Below are 21055 nucleotides of genomic sequence, written 5' to 3' on the forward strand. Positions count from 1 at the left end.
ATTCCCCACGACCCGGACAGCGTGGGCTCTCATACAGCAGTTGACAAAATGTGTACATGAACATTGAGAGCGGGCAGGATCAGTTACAAACGATTTCTGTTCATTGATAACCTTTGCTCAGATTTTATGTAAGATGTCATTGGTTCATGTTTGATCATTGCTGTCCAATCTTGCTTAAATTATCCGATAAAATATTAAAGAACCAAACATTCAGTGTATCGGAACTATATTAGATTATTGACAAAAACTGCCCGATCTGTAATTCTAGCAAGTCTATACATTAACATACATAGTCAAAATGTGATATTTTAGCCATGAGAATTCGTGTTGTTATCACTGACTATAATGGGTTTTGATTCAACTGCGAATTCTCAATGTAAGTACCCGATTGCATGAAATTTCACTATAATCCACGCGTGACAGATGCTTGAAATTAAAACATTGCATAAACGGGACATTTAGTTTATTTATGAGAGCACAGTAAGTTAGTGTTTCCAATGTACACGTTACATTTGTAATAATGATGAAGGGAATTTACAGCTCCATGTTAATCCACTGCTGGATGAATGTCTGCCTACGCCTTATCGGTCGTGGGGGTTGCTTGATCATACTTCACCAAACCGGTCAGCGCGGGTTGGTGTAGCGGAACGGAAGGGGGTGTCCAGGATCGAATCCGATATCACTGGTCAGTGATGCTAGCCACTTGCTGGGAATCAAACTCAGGGGCTGGGTGAGTAACGCAGTGCGATACCCACTGAGCCACCGAGACAGAAGGGGTCATTAGTCACCAACGGCCAATGACTGACGTGGTGAAGGAGGGCACAACAACAAACCCCGCAACAACCGAAATTTGTGGCGAAGCATTCAGCAGTGCATTGACAAAGGGCTGTATATTGTTATTTCGGAGAATACGTATTAGATTGCTGCTTTTGGTGTCAAATGTGGCAAGCACATATAATGTAGTAACACTCACAATGAGGGAAGGGCTGAGCTCAATTAACCCAATGAACAGATAGCAATGAGTGGCCAGTTAATGATTAATTAGCCGGATCTGATTCACCTGAACCTGTATTCTTTACAATTTGACAAGTGTTTAATGGAGCCAATTAAAAAGCAATCGCTCTGCACGGAGCAAATGTCTCTCTATAAACTACCGTGTCCCGCGTCTTGTTCTCTCGTGTATTGCACGAGCCCAGGTCTGCCTTGCTCGTGAGATGCTGGGCTAAGCAAATGAACCTACGTGACTCGTGCAAAGCAAGGAGCTCACAATGGCTCCTGCAGATGCGTGGGATAGTCACAGTGGGACTCCGCTGAAGTCATTGAAAACGTACATACTCATTCGGAGAGCCCTTTGTCAAGCCACTTCTGGATGAAGGCTCCCAAAAGTTACAGTTACGCCTCATCGCTCCCTGTGGAGCATAAGGCCGCGACAAGCCCACGCCATGCCGGACGGTCTTTAGCAGCTTTCTCTGCTTCACACCAAGACAGTCCCATGGTCTTTAGTTGGTTTTGAATGGTGCGTCAAAGGCTCCCAACAGCGTGTCGATTATGGGTGTTTGATCATGCTTCAACCAAGCTGGTCAGTGCAGGTTGGCAAAGAAAGGGCCCAGGACCGCTGACTCAAACACACTTGAATTGGACCGATTTCTCCCAGAACTAAAATTGATGGACCGCGAGAATTGTGTAAAAAAAAACGGACCGTAAAAACGGACCGTTTTTTTTCTCTAGATTTGAAGCTTTCGTGACTGCAAGGATCCATACTCTTTGGTTCTATTCAGTAAAGTCACGTAGGTAAAAAAACAAAATAACAAAAAAATAACAAAAAAATTATCACGACGTTTCGGCCACAACACAAGTGGCCTTCATCAGGTGAAGGGACCGGACTGTCCAGAGGACAGCGTTGGAGTGAAGATAGCCAAGCCCAGGTCGCGTCCTTTAAGCTGCCCAACGCGAGTTGGCGTAAATTCTGCCGGAGGGAATTCAGGCCCGGCCTCAAGAAGCGAAATCGTCTGGGAGAATTCGGGCTCCTCTTCCCACGGACATGCGCGGCGTGGGAGGAGGAACTCGAGCTCTGTGGTTCACGGAACGGGGAACTCGTTTCGATGTTTTCTCTCCGATTTTTTTCATTTTTATTCATTGGGGAGCTTGTAGTTGCACCTGGGGTCGAGTAGATTTTCGCAAAGTGGACAAGTATCCATACAATGACTCGCAGTGCAGGAGGGAGCCTGTGTGTATTGCTCCACGTCGGTATTTTACGCTGACCGACGTACGAAACCACTGGCAGAACCCCAGTAACATTAGGATGTACCATATTCACCACTTAACGCATGTCCGTTACCATCAGGGACTATTAAACGATATTGCGCACCCGTGGGGCTGCATGTGGTGCAACTGCCTTCGGCACCATTATGCTGTTCGTTGATTTGGGATTCATTAAATCTTGTCAATTACGCTGCAGTAATGGGACAACGCGTGTATTATTGTCGCGCATTACGGGCGGGTCCCTTCAAATGTGACACATTTTACCACTACATTGCATCTGTTACAGTGCCAGAGCAGTCACACTTATTTAAAACGCAAACAATTTAGACAGGCACGTTGTGCTGTTTAATAATAAAAAAACGAATACAAGCTCAATTGTGTTCAGGCTATAATTGTGCGGTAAAATTGCAAAACCATTGCAGGATGTCTGAATAAAGCAGTCGAGCAGCGGTTCAAGCACTGCGCTATGAACCCGGCCATCAAAGTTAAATTCATTGCCATGGATAATGTCGGTGGCGCGTGCTATCTTTGAACCGGACCAGGCACTCTCTATTCCTTCACCAACCTGCACTGACCAGTGTGGTGAAATATGGTCAAACAACTCCGAGACCGGCACTGTACAAAGAGGCCTTCATCTGGTCGTAGACTGGCAAAAGGCCGTAAATGATTTGTTTAATACTAATGCAAACAATAATAATGTAAACACTATGTCTGTGATAATTGCATACTAATACAAACAATAATATTGCAAACACTACGTCTGCAATGATGTGTGTTTCACTTAAATAAAATACACTCTCATGAGAATACTTTCGAAAAACAGTCACAATAACAAGTCAAAAGGTATAACTGTTCTGAGCAATGATATCTGGTAATCCAGCAGTATGTGTTTAACTAGGCAATTTCTGCTGATGAGACGTAGAATTTTGCTTGCTTAAACAAATGCTGCTGGATAATACTAATCTGGAGGGCCAAGAGACTGATGGGCTATGAAACATTTCATTTTCATGTAGACAGATGGACATTCCTATGATTATTTATTTGTGTTATTTTACACTAATAATTGATACAAACTATTGCAATAAATTGTTTTAACTTAATTACAGTCCCTACTCAGAAAACACATATGTCCACTTTTTCATGATCTAGTAAAACTGATCATAAAATCCCACGGTTTCAGATGTGCTCAGATGTTTTAATCCATTCTGGAGTGGTGATGGTGCATCTCAAATTTCGTGAACGTGTAAAAAAGACGTATTCTGTAAATGAGACATTTTCTAAATCTATGGCGAATGACTTTCAAATATTACACCACATAACTTTCATTATACTACTAAATTTTTTATGTTCACTATAAGTTTGCCTAATTTGTGAAACTGCCCCGAATCAACATTAACAATATTAATTTTGGCAATTAAACAAATACTCAGACTCCCTTTTCACTGGTGCACGGTCCCCTGGCTAATTTGGCCAAGCACATCACGCTACAGGTCGTCAGTCAGCCACAGGCTCTGTGGACACAGTAACAGAGGGCCTATGACCACATCTAAATTCCCAATTCCACCGAGTTCCACAGGCTGTGACCCAGTGTCAATCACGTCCCACATTTTTCCTGGGGCTATGTAAAGAAGCAGCCTCCACCGAGCTGGCCTAGCACCCGAGGGAACAAATGGGTATCCTCAGAGCTGACAACGGGAACGAGTGGCACGACCGATAATCGCTTGATCGACACTTCCTTTACAGCAGCATGGAGCGAGGTGGCCGAGTGGGTCACGGGTCAGCGTGCTGTGCCGTTACCGCTGAGATTTTGGGCTTGAATCTGGATTTTAGCTCACTGTGATGAAACCAGCTTTTAAAGTTTAGAATATTGATGGTCTTAACCTGGTCACCAAATAAATGGACATTTTTTTCCGTCATGTTAAATTTGGGTTTCACTTAGTTTGTCAAAATTTCAGCTCTGGAAATTATAAATATCAATTTTACGGTCATGCAACAAACATGAACTCGTCGTGTTGCATGTGGGAAAGTGCGCCACCTAGTGTGAGAATTAGAAAAAAAAATACTTGAGATCTCGGAAAGAAAGTTCTTTGAAAATCTGCTTTTGCAGACCGTTATATAAGGCGTGATGATATACTTCTCCAAAGGAGTTGTGAATGGATGGGACATCACGCCGTACAACGTGCGGTACAACCCCAGAAGAGCATCGGAGGGCAGTTCAGCACAAACGCTCTTCATCTCATGGCATGAAACTGAAATAATATTGGGGGCCAAACAAAGAGAAGCATGGATCAAGGCACCCTTCACAGAAGCATGGAGCCACAGGGCTCCACAAGCCAGCCGCTGCGAGCTGTCAGGGGGTCGCAGGGCAGCACAGTGATGGGCAGGTCCCAGCTGAGCGTCTCGGTGCGGACGCTTTGCGCGCCGCGCCACACACAGCCCAGACCCGGCGCTGATCCGCGCTGCAGCGGCGGCACAGCCTCCGGCTCGACGGCCACCACGAACTGGAAGTGAAGCCGCCACCGCACGCTCACTGCAAAGCGGTGTCGAGCCATGGCAAACAGAGTATCACATGACACGGATTAAAACCAAATGTAGAGTTAAGCGTCGTAATGAGCAAACGTCGCATGAGCAAATACTACGTAAGTGCAACAAGTGATGTAACGCGGATTTATACAAGCGAAATCAATACATCAAGTGCATCGGAATACGCAGAATACGTAAATACGGATTGTAAACGACAATGTAAAATTATGGTAAAATATATAAAATAGAACACGCACTCGTATTGATATGAAACACGGTTGGGGTCCTTGCTGTGACATTACTCGTGCTGTGACAAAACTTCAAACGCGTTGAACATCCCAGGACATGGCCTTGGTGTACATCCACAAGATAGACGTATTATTGTGCTCCTGTTGTTGAAAGATTCTTCCTTTAAATTTAATTATTACATTCTGTCCCCATAATTTGAGAGTGTGTGTTTTGACTAATGTGTTGTGGATCACAGTAACTGTAATTCACAGACGGCAGCCGTCGCTCCTTTTTTTTTTAAACGAGTTCTTATAATGATGGAAATAATTACATGGTGTGTGCACACAGGACAAATTAATGACAGTATATGGGCATACTATTTCACAACTCTTTTTTGTGAAGTGACAGAAGGTAAAAAAGATATATAATAATAATAATTAGGTTCAATTCATTGAAATAATGTGATGCATCAGATATTTCTTCAGTGCTGCCTTGCTTGATGGATGATGTTAGTGATGACGGTGATGTTTATAATTGTACTGTGGATGGTATGAGGTTGGAACTATTAGACAGAGTGGTTCAGCATTGAGGTATGGATGACAGGAAATATATTCATTCAAACACATTACTCGTGACAGCAACATTAATAATAATTGACTATGTTACACTCTGGCAACTGCTTCTTCTTGTAACATTACCGTACTATTATTGTTGTTGTAATGAGGTGGAGTGGTGGCCTCGTGGTTTCAGGACTGCACTGGGAATCCAGAGGCCCAGGATTTGACTCCTGGACATGACTAATATCACCTACCGGCACTGACCAACGTTGTGAAGTATGGTCAAACAGCCCACAGCACCAACACTGGTTGGCGAGGCCTTCATCCGGCAGTGGTTTGATGAAAAAAAACCTAAACTTTTTTATGATTGCAATTTTTAAATAATGTAATTTAAGTAATTGCTTATTAAAAACATAATGCACAATTATTAAGATAACGCTGATGTGTTACGCTAATAAAAGGTGCGTTTGTTTTACGCGGAGAGAATATTTAGGTCTGCTTGTTAAATTGCAATATATACATAAATGGCAAACATAAAACTGTTCTGTGCTGTCATAATTGATTGTGGAGAACGAATAACACGTAAAGACACGAAGGTCTGATCGACGGTCAGACGGACGGTCGCACTGAGGGCCTGATGGACAGATGGACAGACGGACGGACGGATGTACAAACAGGGAGACGGACGGACAAATAGAGATACGGGACGGATCGACAGACAAATAGGGAGATGGGACAGATGGACGGACAAACGGACAGTCGCATGGACGGACGAAGCGACGGACGCTCACCGAGGCTCGAGCTGAAGCTGGGCGGCGCGTGCAGGGGCACGGGGAGGGCGGCGTGCGTGCCCCCCGTGTGCAGGCACAGCTCGTGGTGTGACGCGTGGGTCACGGGCGCAGGCGAGCCGTGGCGGTGCTGGCATGTCGAGGCCTCCACGCTCTCCTGCGCCTGCAGCAGCACGGAGAAGTGCAGGCAGCGCACCTCGCCCGCCGAGAAGTCGATGCTGCAGGACACCTCCTCGCCGAGTCGGTACGCGGTGCGCGCCACGCTCAGCCGCCCCACGCCGCCCTGTGGGCTCACCACGTTGAGCGCACCTGCAACACACGTGCCCACAAATATCCCCCCACCCCACCCCCCCCCCCCCCGTGTAGCCGTTCCCAGGCAGGTGTGTTAGTGCTGTTAGCGATGTTGCTAGCACCACGCCCGACCGCCTTTGTCTCCCCAATGCTGAAGTTTATTGTGGTTGAGTCGACCTAAAGGGGGGTACACAGGACCAGTTTACTCGCCACTGATTATAGTGTTGAACTTTTGTCGTTGGGTTTGTAGCAGTGCGTTAACCTCAATGCCAAACTCGTACTCACACGCATGTACGCACACACGTAGACTTATTCTGAGAAGTTAGGTGGTGCTTTGGTTGGTCAACCTGCATTTGAATCCAAAACATGAAGTCGATTTTCAAATCGGTAATTTTGTTCGGACATAGTGACCCCGAAAATTGCCAAGCAGAAAATTAATCACGTCCGATCCGTTGAAATATGGTTACAATTTATGCCCATCACTCAGTTACTGACTCAGTCACTCACAATCAGCTGTTTTGTATTGCATATATGCCATAGTTATCTGAGATCAGTTTATATTATGCTCCTTCACATTACAAAATAGATTTTCAATTATTAGTTATCTATGTACCTTGCTGTTGGGTCTGGTAGGGAATGCCAATGCTTCCTGAATAAAGGTTCAAGGGATTATTTAATCTGTTCACGGTTCAGAAATTGCACATGCAGCTCTTTTGTTAATCCACTGCTGGGTGAGAGCTCCTCCGTGCCATGTGCATTATGGCGGTTATATCACCATACTTCACCCCGCTGGTCACTGCGGGTTGGTGAGATTGCAAAGCATCGATATTAAAGCGTGGTTGAGTAGAATCATGGATATTGCTGCACTGCCCTCTGATAACAAAGCAGACCTGCAGCAGCCTGCAGCACCAGTTTTATGCATTGTGGTCAACTTTCAAAGCACTATCTAGGGTCAAAGTCTGCTTAGCTTCCAACGTCGGATGAGATCATACTCATTCTGGGTGATTTAGCCATAAGCGTTTTTATCACCATGGTCAGTGAAAGGCATATGTTCACACAAACACAGATACAGACTTGATACGCACAAATACTTTGCTTGTCGTGTACTGCTGGGAATAGCAATTCCAACTGCATCCTCACGTACATGGGCGACTTCGAGATGTGACGTCTGCGATCAGATCGATTGCAACATCGATGAGCTTGCTGCCACCCTGCTTGTCCGAGTCCCACTCCTTGTCTTTGCCATCGCCACCATCACCGTCATCATCATCATCTCCATCGTCCAGGAATGGGTTAACAGGTGCCATCGTGCCATCGTCTTCATCTAGGGGCCGGTAGTCCAGCAGTCCTGCCGTTCATCACGCAATAGCAGGGAGATGCCTTGTCTCATTATTGATACGGACAAAATTAATTCAACATCAACTTAATTTGTTAATCATGTTGGGCTTCCAAGTTCATTGGAAATCTTTACACGAGACTCGTTTCCAGAAGGGCCCTGCTTTGGAATGTTTGGCAATTCAATATGAATCAATACCGATTTAGAACAACCCAGAAAACCTTGAAATCAATCAATAGCTTGCTAATTGCTAGAGTACTACTTAAGTACAATTTGTTGGATGCCTTTCGAAAATTAAGTTACGTCATGAAAAAAAAACATGTTAACCCACACGATATATTTTTAAACATAACCCATTCTAGCTGAATTGGAAGACTTCACAATCTACTTTGATAGTGCACTGAGGGAGGTTAAAAACATTGGCTATATATGTTTATGAAAAGATTGACCGAGTTCACGAATTGGCTGACCTGATAAAATTTTGGGGGAGGGGTGGTGGAAATCGCATCCCCTCACACCGACGTTTAAAAACTAAGAGCGGATAAATGTTCGACTTAAGAGAACGACGAATAGAAATCCACAGAGTGGCTAAGACTACGATTTAAAAAATGCTGAGTTGAAAGCCAACGAATGCATGCCATATTTAGGGGGGGGGGTCATCATGAGAAAACTTTTGAAAGGGCCTTGCTGTTAATTTGTTTATTTACACCGCATTTGCATTTTTTCTTATAGTTTAATAAAATCAGTTTCTGGTCATCACAGGACTAAAGTAATAATGATTTGTTTTTGATATAGTGCCCTATAGCCAGAGCATCTCACAGTCGCAGCTGTCTCTCATGGGCATAAGATGACTCAGCATCTGACCCACAAATGGGCATTGGTATGCCATGTGGGGGCGATGAACGATATGGATAATCCCAATTGAGTACATTAACTAGATATGATTTATATGCTCCATAATAATGCCAATGATTCATTTTAGTTATGTATTCCTATATAATTTTGTGTCAAACTAGGACCCATAACCTTTAACATGTGGTAGTTCACCAGCATTTATTCAAGAAAAACTGACTTTGCTGATGACAGTGTATACCGACACCAGCGCAGAGTTGGCTTGTACTGCATCAATGCTGCTGAAATTATTCACTCCCAGAAGGCCGTGGGCTGAATGTATGCATGTATGTGTGTTGAACTTCTTTCGCACCGTACGTAGCCAACCGCGCTAATCGGAGGTGTGGGAAAGACTGGCTGTGTAAAGGGACAGATATATAAAGGAGCCGTCTCGTCTGCTTATCTATCTGGATGGAGGTAAGGGCGAGGGCGGTGGCGAGGGGGGAAGGAGGATGCCACCACCTTGGAGCACGAGTACGCGGAACGGCACGCGCAGCAGCGCGGTGGCGTGCGTGCCCTGCAGCCGCTGGCAGCCCACGGAGAGGCGATACGCATAGCGCACGGCCTGGCCGTTCAGCGACGGGGGCGCGTCCGCGGGCAGAGTCTCCCTGTACACGACTGCGCGCGCCGCCGCGCGGGCAGTGCACGAGGAGAGTGGGCGCAGGGCAGAGTGGTACATTTCACAATCACATTGGTCCCTTCGGTCGTAATTAAATTCAATTGTATGCCCAGCTTCCATTTGAGCAGGTCATATTGATGTGCAGTATTATTGCCATGTTTCATGGCAGGAGATCAGCGAGGGACTAAGTTGGTACATTTCACAAACACGTTGGTTCCTAGGGTTGGATTTTAAATAAATAATACACGATTTAAGTGGGTGGTGAGTAGTATTACCTTTGCAAGGGAAATATGGGGAACCAACCTTGTGAATAATGCAGTTGGCTATCACAGGTTCTTTGATATATTTGTAGAATATTATCATCAGCAACAACAGTAGCAGCAGCAGTAACAAACGTATCAGACTCTGAACACTGCTATAATCACCACCAATAGCGCTTGTTTCAGCCAATACAAACATATCACTGAACAATTGCAAATTGGATATGTTCCTCATAATTAAAACCCCAAAACAGCACTAAGACACCGCTTGCCTTGCCTGTTAATTTACAATTGATATCTGACCATTGTAATCAGCATTGTTTTCTGAAATGATCACCATTTTATTAATTAAAATACCCCACCCAAAACCCACATCAGTGTCCTGTCATTTTAAACAAGTGCTCTTGCTCTGCTCAGTCAGCAGCGTGCCCTCTTGCGCCGGTAATGACTCCACCCTTTTCCAGCGGAGTTGTAAAACTTAGCGATTGCGTCGCTAAATTGAACAACATAATACAACATTTAGCATTTCTCTAGAGACAAATACTCTACAGTGGTTTTCTGGCATGAAGACATTATGCAGATTTAGCAGTAATTCTAGGTATGTATTAGGATTATTTTGGATCAATTTACTCTGTGTAATTGCTAAATTGTCAAGTGACATTTTTCCAGTCTCTAGAAGGTACATCGAGTGACATCTAGTAATATTTTTAGGGTAATTTGGAGTTGGTAATACTGCTTTCCAGTTAGAACTCTGGCCGTGAAGCAAGTGAGACCCAAAACCACTGTGAAAAGTCAATACCCCTTGTTTGTGCCTCTCATCTCCTCATTTACGGCTCTGGTTTCCCCTCTTTTGGCCCCATGTGCACGTATTTAGTTCCTCGCACACTGCGTCCTCTTTGTCCCCACAAAGATCTCTAGGGTGCCCCATTCGCCCGTACAGATGACCCCTCTCACAAGCCTTGCTCTCCCCTGGAGCGAGGCGTAGGTCACAGAAGAGGATCTTCGGAGGAGTGGAGAGAACGCACTGCCCCTTCTCTCCTGCCAATGGCAAAACACAGCAGTAACAAGCTGAGCTTGTCGCAAATGTCATCTATGGAAATGCATCATCATCCTTATCATCATCAAGAGCCAGGAGCAATCCACTGCTGGGTGATGGCCTCGCATCTCACATGGGTTGAGGTTGCTTGTGGAAAATGTTTGTTATGGACATTAAGCATCATTATCATCATCAGCCATAATCAATCCACTGCTGGATGAGGGCATCTCCAAGCAATCCCCCACGGAATGAACTTGACACAAATGTAGCTATGGAATTTCTGCAAGTGTAATTGAATAGGTGGGATGGAGCAGTGACATAGTGGTGAAAGTACTGCACTATGAATCCCGGAAACCTGAGTTCAATTCCCAGCTACAGCAAGCATCGGTGGTATTATCTAAACCGGTCCTGGGCTCCCCCCTCCACCCACCGCCTTCACCAACCTGCACTCTACCAGGGTGGTGAAGTATGGTCAAACAACCCCTTTGACCAACAAGGTGTGGGGAGGTCTTCTGTCAGCAGTCGATTGACAAAGGGTTGAGAACTGAATGCATAAAGTACGCACTTAAATCACAATTACTGCACACTAAAGCACAGTTATTACTGTCAAGTTTTGCAGCCGTTAAAAATGCACACCATGTTTTCCAATGTATGGTTGGTTACAGTATGAGCCAGAGCAGAAATTACTTCCACCTAGGGTTGAAAAACGTTAGTAGCATGATTTATTAACAAAGCTAATGAGAGTGGATCACTTGGTCACTCACTTATTTCACGTCAAACATTGTAACCACTAAAGTTATGCTAATTCAGGAGGGCATCGACAAGTGAAATGTCTGCTGTGGGCTAATGGACTAGAGTAGTATTAAGCAATTGTGAGATTTCAAAACACAACATACGTTCCGTAGAAATAGCTTCGTTGCACATCCGCGAAATCGCGCAAACCGAGGCCCCTTAAAGCAAGGGAAACCTGCATATTGTAAATAGTGCAAGACAAACGTAATTCCTGGTTAGCTCACCAGGGCGCGTCAGTGAGTGCTGTGGGAAAGTTACCTTGTACGTGCAGCGTTTACAACGTTTTGTAATTGTGCAACACACAGCAAGCAATTAGTACAATGTTTCGTTGGGATGTTGTGGTCGATTTTCCTGCTACGTGGTGTCACCCTAATGTGCAAGTACATTTCGTGTAGGTGGTAAATTTGTACAGAGTGCAACGAACCATGCGCTGAACATTTTTATTTTATTTTACCAGGTAAGGCCCAATGAGCTATATATATTACAGAAGTGACCTGGGCACACATGATAGCTCAACGAAGTGGTTTATCGTGTGGACATTACATTTTATAAAAGCCAAATTCGTTAAATGCATGTTTCTAAATGTGGATTAAAATCCACACGACCACGGAGAGAACATGCAAACTCCAATTATACAACCGTCAGGGTCGAGATTGAACCCGCGACCTCCTCCAGAACTGGCGAAGTAGTTAATATCTCGCCACCACGGCGCCATAAACATTCAGTCGTGTAGTCACTTAAAACATTCAGTCAATAATTTAACATTCGAAACATATTCAATATAAGAAAGGGAGTAGACCACCACTTCACGAACCGGCAACGAACAGTGCGGTGAAGTATGGTCAATCAACCCCTGTGACGAAATTGTGTAGGGAAGCCCTCTTTCAGCAGTGAACTGACAAAGGACTCTACATGTACTTTATAATACATCACTAACTAATGCATGTTTCATGAAGATTGTATGATGACAGTAATAATTCACAGCCCATACAGTGAGGGAAAAAAAGTATTTGATCCCCTGCTGATTTTGTACGTTTGCCCACTGACAAAGAAATGATCAGTCTATAATTTTAATGGTAGGTTTATTTGAACAGTGAGAGACAGAATAACAACAAAAAAATCCAGAAAAACGCATGTCAAAAATGTTATAAATTGATTTGCATTTTAATGAGGGAAATAAGTATTTGACCCCCTCTCAATCAGAAAGATTTCTGGCCCCCAGGTGTCTTTTATACAGTTAACGAGCTGAGATTAGGAGCACACTCTTAAAGGGAGTGCTCCTAATCTCAGCTTATTACCTATATAAAAGGTACCTGTCCACAGAAACAATCAATCAATCAGATTCCAAACTTTCCACCATGGCCAAGACCAAAGAGCTCTCCAAGGATGTCAGGGACAAGATTGTAGACCTACACAAGGATGGAATGGGCTACAAGACCATTGCCAAGCAGCTTGGTGAGAAGGTGACAACAGTTGGTGCGATTATTCGCAAATGGAAGACACACAAAATAACTGTCAATCTCCCTCGGCCTGGGGCTCCATGCAAGATCTCACCTCGTGAAGTTGCAATGATCATGAGAACGGTGAGGAATCAGCCCAGAACTACACGGGAGGATCTTGTCAATGCTCTCAAGGCAGCTGGGACCATAGTTACTAAGAAAACAATTGGTAACATACTACGCTGTGAAGGACTGAAATCCTGCAGCGCCCGCAAGGTCCCCCTGCTCAAGAAAGCACATATACATGCCCATCTGAAGTTTGGCAATGAACATCTGAATGATTCAGAGGACAACTGGGTGAAAGTGTTGTGGTCAGATGAGACCAAAATGGAGCTCTTTGGCATCAACTCAACTCGCCGTGTTTGGAGGAGGAGGAATGCTGCCTATGACCCCAAGAACACCATCCCCACCGTCAAACATGGAGGTGGAAACATTATTCTTTGGGGGTGTTTTTCTGCTAAGGGGACAGGACAACTTCACCGCATCAAAGGGACGATGGACGAGGCCATGTACCATCAAATCTTGGGTGAGAACCTCCTTCCCTCAGCCAGGGCATTGAAAATGGGTCGTGGATGGGTATTCCAGCATGACAATGACCCAAAACACACGGCCAAGGCAACAAAGGAGTGGCTCAAGAAGAAGCACATTAAGGTCCTGGAGTGGCCTAGCCAGTCTCCAGACCTTAATCCCATAGAAAATCTGTGGAGGGAGCTGAAGGTTCGAGTTGCCAAACGTCAGCCTCGAAACCTTAACGACTTCGAGAAGATCTGCAAAGAGGAGTGGGACAAAATCCCTCATGAGATGTGTGCAAACCTGGTGGCCAACTACAAGAAACGTCTGACCTCTGATTGCCAACAAGGGTTTTGCCACCAAGTACTAAGTCATGTTTTGCAGAGGGGTCAAATACTTATTTCCCTCATTAAAATGCAAATCAATTTATAACATTTTTTACATGCGTTTTTCTGGATTTTTTGTGTTATTCTCTCACTGTTCAAATAAACCTACCATTAAAATTATAGACTGGTCATTTCTTTGTCAGTGGGCAAACGTACAAAATCAGCAGGGGATCAAATACATTTTTCCCTCACTGTACTTCACCATGCTGGTCATGCTGGGACAGTGTCAGAGGTTCCCAGGACTGGTTAAGATATCACACAAAACTGATGTTAGCCATGGTAGGGAATTTTACTCGGGTCACTGGGTTCATAAAGCAGTGCTTTAAACACTCGGCCATTCATCCAATCCATTTATATAGTGTAGGGGTATCACAACGGTGGTAATTTTCACAGATCATTACAATGTGCGGCACCTGGGTTCTTCACCTGGTCATAAGCAAAAGCCCTCTGCCTATTTATAAATGTATAGTCGACAGCCTGTTCACAAAGCCCACCCATGATTCCGATTCTACGGAAGGACTGCAACCTGTGTGTGTATTAGGGCTGAACGATTTGGGGAAAATATCTAATTGCGATTTTTCTGACAGACATTGCGATTGCGATTTTATTTGCGATTACATTTATAAAAGTTAAGCTTCAGTTCAATATCACATGAAACCATCAAAATATTAACTGCTCTATATTCTAATGCAAGGATGAGAACTTAAAAGATATGAATTGCTTCCAACATGTATTTATTAAAATGTTTAATTGAAATAGAGCAATCAAACAGAGAAACAATTGTTAAATTAAATAATAAAACAATTCCAATAAGAAAGTAATAGGACTTTTCAAATCGCAAAAAGAAATTGCTAATCGCATTGTTTCAAATTGCGATTTCGATTTGAAATCGATGAATCGTTCAGCCCCAGTGTGCATGCGACAACAGACACGCCCTAGGTTGGGCGGGAGTGGTGGCCGTGTGTGTTGCATGAGCACCTCGGTTGGGTACGAAGGCAGTTTCGCTCATGGCCTGGGAACCGGGGATTCGAGGACTCGACGGAGGAAGGGCCACGTGGACCTCGCTCACGAGCATCTGACAGTGGAGCTGCACGCTCGCCCATGCCAGAGTCTCACTGCCGCTCTCACTGTTGGCACAAACGAGAGAGCCGAAGCAGAGTTTATGCCTCTCGCTAGGATTTCATTTCCCACTGGGTCGGTGGGAGACTGGAGGCGGAGGCTAATAAAACGTGTCTACACGCACGGCTGGGCTTTGGTTCTTTCAAAGTCGTGTTTGTAAATCCCAAAGGTGTCTTTTCATTTTCACCTCCATGTTAGAGAAACAGCACATTTTCCGCGTTCTGTTGTAATCTTCGGAGAATATAAGTGCAAGCAAACAACAAAAAGTGCTCAGATATTCCACCCGCTTCTCAACCTGTGAACTGAATTGTGTGTTATCAAGTCAGCCAAGCTATGATTCAACTTTTTGGACTGGTAAACCGTCATGTATGTTAGTGTTTTGCGAAAAAAATGCAGTTTTCCACACTTAATGGCATTATATTCCACTATGGTTCTGAGTCCGTGCCTGTGAAATTTTTGTTGTATTTGGCTCTGAATGGAATTGGCATGTTATTCGCAACCAGGGTCATAATGAGATATACGTGGATGTGGTTTTTCATGTGAGGACATTTTCTGGGTTGCTGCCACTCCCACTCTGAACCTCCAATTCCTTGGTTAAGGTGGTGGGGGGTTGTGGTTTATGGGTTAGGGAACGGTTAGGGAGGGTCTTTTTCTCTTTCTGTTACCACACTCTCTCCTCCCTCTTCCCTCTCATCTCCCCGCTTCCCATCACCCTAGGGTTAGGGTTATGGGGCCTCCAGAAATGTAAAAATAATTAAAACAGTGAAGGCCTTTTTCGAAAGAAGGAAGCTATGAGTTGCAAATGTAAATACATTTAAACAAAAAGTCTTTACATTTGAATGGTGGTGGTTGATAAACCTGAAAAGCTGGTCTCGTGGCAGTTGCATAGACTAGTTTTAAAATTGGAATTTTACAGAGGTAAAAGTACTCTGAGCCTTTGGAAAGTGAACACTTGCTTGTCTCTGACTCTCTGTCAATACGAGTGTGGATTTCGTAAGAGCTGCTGTGAAGGCAGGTGTGCCCTTCGAGTGTGTGCCGTTCAATATGCTTCGGGCGTTATTTACAGTGGTGGCATTCAGCTCAGGGAGTTGACGTTGGCTCAATGTGTTTTTTATTGCAACATGCCGCAAGTGCGACTCTGAGATAATAAAATAAAACGATGGCTGGCAACGTAATTTAAAAACAACTCGACTCGCCGTACCCGTGGGGGCCGAGTATCAGAAAACATTCGGTTCCCTGTTGCCGCTTTGAGCCGTTCACAAACCCCCCTTGATCTTTGTCAATGGTAATTACGTATCGCGCTGGGAACAAATCTCTACATTTACAGGCAGGCAAACGGTTTTTGTGTTACCGATCAAAAAGCTCCATTTAAAATGAAGCCACACGGGCTTATAGTTGTGCTGAAATCTCTTAAAGCAAAGGGATGCTGTCAAAGGAGAAACAAGTCATGCTGCACTTAACCCGCAGTTTTACGATTCAACCCACGTGTCCATGTGATGTACTCAACGGATGTGTGCGTTAAATGGCAAAATAATTAACATACGACTCGAAAACGGAAAAAGTGAAATTTTCAAGTAAAAATAATGCAATGTGTGGTGTGAGGACTTAAAACTAACCCTTGGGCTTAATACTACCCCTAGCGTTGAGCTCTACAGTATATACTCTATCACTAGCTCTACCCATGACCCCAACAACACCGTAACCCTAATGCACATGTTTAATTTCATTTGCTTTCATGTAACTCGTACGGTGTAACAGGAAACGAACAGCTGTGCTGGCCATAATTTCACGAGTTTCCTTGTGGTGAGCTAACTGCGTTTTGCAGCACTGGTGAGAGAAAATGTGGTTGTTGATATTGTAGGTCGAGTTTTAAGTCACCTCACCGGCCAGCTGAAGAATGAAGCCACACCTCGGGGTTGGTGAAGGTTACAACGCACTCGAGAACCTCTCCGGCCAGAAACACCGGCCCTCGTGTCAGCTCTGCCACCATCTCAATCATGTCTGGCCCCGATCGCACTGCAATGCAACGACACACGTTTAGAAACACAAGTTATATCATTTGTTCCATATAGTCCGCAGTGAATAGCTGCCAACCGTCTTGGTTTTCACAGAATTGTTCCCTGTTTGTGGTAGCCATCCTGGGACATCTGTAAAGTTTTTCCGGGGGCATTAAAGGTGTGCCACTTGCATTATAAGACACACGGATTATAAGACACACTTATTCATAATGAAGGGTTTTTGCTTATTCATAATAAAGATTTTGCCAGAATTGGCTAAATAGCCTGATGAAGCTGGTTGTAATTCCCAGTGAAACGTCATACTCAAATTGTAAATGGTGTGGGTTTACTCTCAAGCACACCGGTGTGCTGAAGTAGTAACTAATTGCCACGTTTTGTTTACGTGACAAACCTTACTAGTTGGCTCTGTCGGGTGGTGGTGGGTTTAATGACACATTATATCTCGGTGATCTAACCCAAACAACCCTTATTATGAATAATATTGGTCGTGAAAGCCTACGTGTTAAAAAGACACTTATTTTCCCTGTATTTTAAAACACAAGTTGGGTGTGTCTTATAATCCGGTAGGTGTGTGTGTGCGACCACTGTATATAGTTCATAATAGAGGTTTTTGGGTTAGATCGCGCAAATATATAAATGTCGTTAAAAAACCCGCCATCACCCGACAGCCAACTAGTAAGGGTTGTCACGTAAACAGAACATGCCAATTCGTCATTAGTATAGCACACCGGTGCGTTGGAGAGCCAAGCCGCAACATTTACAAACTGAGTACGACGTTTAAATAGTTGTTTTATTGAAACCGGGCACACTTTTTGGGTGCTTCTTATATACTGGAGCATCTTACAATCCAGAGAAATCAGTAATGATACACTGCTCAAGACAATTGATTTACATGCAGTTCTCCCCTTCGTTGGCATTATGAGAAATTCTTTAAATGACCTGGTAAACCCTCGTCACAGTGTGTGTGTGTGCTTTGTATGAGAAACCAGAGCTGGGAAACTCCAAGCTTCAAGGATTGTGTTGAGAAAGGTCACCTTTCCATGTCGATCTTACTTACTATATTTTTTGTAGAAACATTGTTTTGCTGTCTCCCTTACCCTGGATTAAGGTGATTGAAGGATAGCTTCAGGAGCAATGCCTTCAATGACAACCTCCACTCAATGGGTGTTCGCTCCTTCCCTGCTGCTGCTCACATAGTCTCCGTCTGTTTTTCTAACTCCCTACGCAAATTCAACTTTCGGGTCAAGAACTTTCTTCGGATTCTGCAAATGTGGACACTGACGCCGGCACCTAATGGCCTAAGGTGCCGCGGTGGCGAGATGTTAACTCCCTCGCCTGGTATGTAGGAGGTCGTGGGTTCGATCCCTACCCTGACGCCTGTATATTTGGAGTTTGCACGTTCTTCCTGTGGTCGCGTTGATTTTTGTCCTGCTCCTCCAGTTTTTCCCTCCACATTTAGAAACATGCGTTTCGAGTATTTGGCTGCTATAAATGTCCACATTATAACCAATTTCGTTGCGCTATCACTTGTGGCCCGGTCGCTTCTCAACTGGTCTTACCTGATTTAAAGCTTTCGTGACTGCAGTAATTCATATTCTTAGCTCTTTCGGTAAAGTCACGTTGAAGGGAAACAATAAAATATATAAAACAATAAAAATTCTCACGACGTTTCGACCATAACACAAACGGTCGTCATCAGGTGTGTCGGTTTGCATACATTTTTTATTTTAAATTTATGCAAACCGACACACCTGATGACGACCGTTTGTGTTATGGTCGAAACTTCGTGAGAATTTTTATTGTTTTATATATTTTATTATTTTATTGTTTCCCTTCAACGTGACTTTACCGACAGAGCTAAGAATATAGGGTCTTACCTGGTAAAATAAAAAATTACCCTTGAAAATGACGTCATGGGATCTTCAACGTCCATGGTGAAGTAATAATTAGGGCGGCCGCCAGATACGAACCGCGACCCTCCGCAAACAAGCCAAACGTGCTACCGCTAGGCCATGCCACCGCTCATATATCTTCCCACTATGAACGACAATTTGGTATAAAATTGTTTTACAATGAGGGAATGGCGCTTTTTGTTCAAAACTGTCCAAATCGATCAAAAAGAGTCGCCGAAACCTTGCAAATTTAAAAACGTGTTTTTGGACTGACAACTACTCGGTCGGCTTCCGTAATGCTGATTAAATACTTTCGCGGACAAGCACATGCTACAGAATCCATGCGTATTCATGATTTTTATTCGAACTTCTTTGCCCCTCCCTCAATGAATGCGAGGTGGTACGGTCCAGACATTTCACTCTCCACAACCCCCACCGACCCCTATCGATTAGCGCAAGTTGGTATCGCCCAACGCGTGGAGAGAGAGAGAAAAAAAATAATTCCGCACGTCACCGCACTATACATTTCTTAGCACGCATAGGCGCGTCACGTGACCGTCTCCTCCCACCCTCTTCCTCTGACTCGTTGGCAAAGGGTACGTATGCGTGGTAGGAAATCTAAAACGCGACGACTCGCCGGTTAACGAATGCCGCGGTAACGATAGCGGAGGGAGTTCATTAACGGCACCCGGCACAGGCATCCACGCACACACACACGCACGCACACACGCACACACACGCGCACGCCGCGAGAAGAAAACACATAACAGCGACAAGCGACGAAGGTCGTTGATGTTGGTGAAAGAGAGCAATTGGCGCATTCGTCCCCGTCGTATCGCGTGCGTGTGAAGCGAGTGGTGGGGATTGTTTGGGGACGCTTACCGCTCGACAACCTCACCCCCTCACCACTCACACACACCCCCACCAATGCCGCCGTCTTCTCGTCCTCGTCCAACTCAGGTTTTCGACAGGCGCAGCTCTCTCGTTCAGCGAACTCTTTGATTTAACGCTTGTTAATTTAACGCAGATTTTTTTTTTGGTTCGGCTAAACTCTTAATCCGATGCTCGTTTAACGCGCCAAACTGTTGCTTTTTTTTCTTCTTCTTCATCCACCACCCCCCCTCCTCCTCCTCCTCAGTAATTTCCAATTGCTTTTTGGCGCTTGCGTTGTTTACTATTATTATTGTTGTTGGTTGGTTTGTTTGTTGACGCAAAGTCGTTCGCGGTTCGGAGTTTCCGGACGTGGCCACGTCTCGTCAAGCGCTTAAGGGGCCACTTGGTGCGGACGCGTGGAGTGAAGGCGGGTGTATTGGCAATGTGCACATAGGAAACGGAGGGGTGGGTGGAGTGGGAAGCCTTGATAATATTTGTCTACATTTAAATTAGTTAGGGGGGGGGCAGGGATCAAGTTTTGACAGATTTTTTGCGTTCCTACAACAATGGATGGTCCCTAACTCGTCCACTCCGCCACCACCTCTCACCCCCCCCCCCTACCACATCAGCGTGTCCTAAACAATTATTAATAATGAATTATTGAAATAAATGTGTACGTTTTGATTGCACCTCGATTAAATAGGCGCTTCTTGGGGCAGGTGACACGAGCCTGAGAGCCGTCAGTCTGGAGTGTTGCTGGCTCGGTGGTAGTGACTGAGTGAGTGAGAGCCACCCACCACCACACCACCACTCTCTCTACCCTCCACCACCCTGGGGGTGCTAGGCGAGAGTCGCGTGAAATGTGCACAAAGATGCAACAGCGAGTCTGGTCCTCCCGCATTCTCTTCTCGCGCCCTGGGAACATGCCTGAGGATCTTGGCTGCCGTGAGCGTGAGGCTCACAGCCGAACGAGTGAGATTTGAGAGGTTCTGCCAAAGGGGGGGGAGGGCGGCGTGGATGTGAAGCGGAGTTTTAAGTGGCGGAGATGTGGCACCAACCTGTTTGTTTCCCTTATGCTTAATTTGCTAAATTGCGGCGACAGACGAAGCCCGTGGCTGCCGGGGAGGGGGATGTCTGGCAAATGTGTGGCGTGTCTTGGGAGAAGATGCTCAAAT

At 44.8% G+C, this 21055-nt stretch overlaps 2 protein-coding genes across 6 annotated transcripts in view; one reads left to right on the forward strand and one right to left on the reverse strand.

Moving 5' to 3' along the window:
* Window positions 1–441: 441 nt before the first annotated feature.
* LOC116941951 (RAB6A-GEF complex partner protein 2-like) lies at window positions 442–20492 on the reverse strand. The gene is made up of 8 exons (XM_032953377.2): window positions 19890–20492; window positions 16981–17113; window positions 14957–15105; window positions 10710–10793; window positions 9339–9494; window positions 7794–7997; window positions 6362–6667; window positions 442–4792 (listed from the first exon to the last, which is right to left on the reverse strand). The coding sequence occupies exons 2-8, from the start codon at window positions 17094–17096 to the stop codon at window positions 4563–4565; spliced, it is 1245 nt and encodes a 414-aa protein (XP_032809268.2). The 5' UTR covers window positions 17097–17113; window positions 19890–20492; the 3' UTR covers window positions 442–4562.
* GBA2 (glucosylceramidase beta 2) overlaps window positions 19528–21055 on the forward strand; it is a 28567-nt gene continuing 27039 nt past the window's right edge. The window contains exon 1 of one of the 5 annotated variants that reach the window (XM_032953365.2): window positions 19528–19603. The gene's annotated coding sequence lies outside the window, so the exon portion shown is untranslated. The other 4 variants (XM_032953364.2, XM_032953361.2, XM_032953362.2 and 1 more) reach the window with 4 other exon arrangements.

The sequence above is a fragment of the Petromyzon marinus genome, chromosome 13 (genome assembly GCF_048934315.1).
Source record: "Petromyzon marinus isolate PM22_M1 ecotype Great Lakes invasive population chromosome 13, UKy_Petmar_22M1.pri1.0, whole genome shotgun sequence".
Taxonomy (NCBI): domain Eukaryota; kingdom Metazoa; phylum Chordata; class Hyperoartia; order Petromyzontiformes; family Petromyzontidae; genus Petromyzon; species Petromyzon marinus.

Coding starts and splice junctions, on each gene's coding strand:
- LOC116941951 (XM_032953377.2), bottom strand. CDS start 17,096: ATGATTGAGATGGTGGCAGAGCTGACACGAGGGCCGGTGTTTCTGGCC. Junction 9,495..10,709: donor TCCAGGGGAGAGCAAGGCTT/GTGAGAGGGGTC, acceptor CGGCGCGCGCAG/TCGTGTACAGGGAGACTCTG. Junction 7,998..9,338: donor CCGCGTACTCGTGCTCCAAG/GTGGTGGCATCC, acceptor GATGAACGGCAG/GACTGCTGGACTACCGGCCC.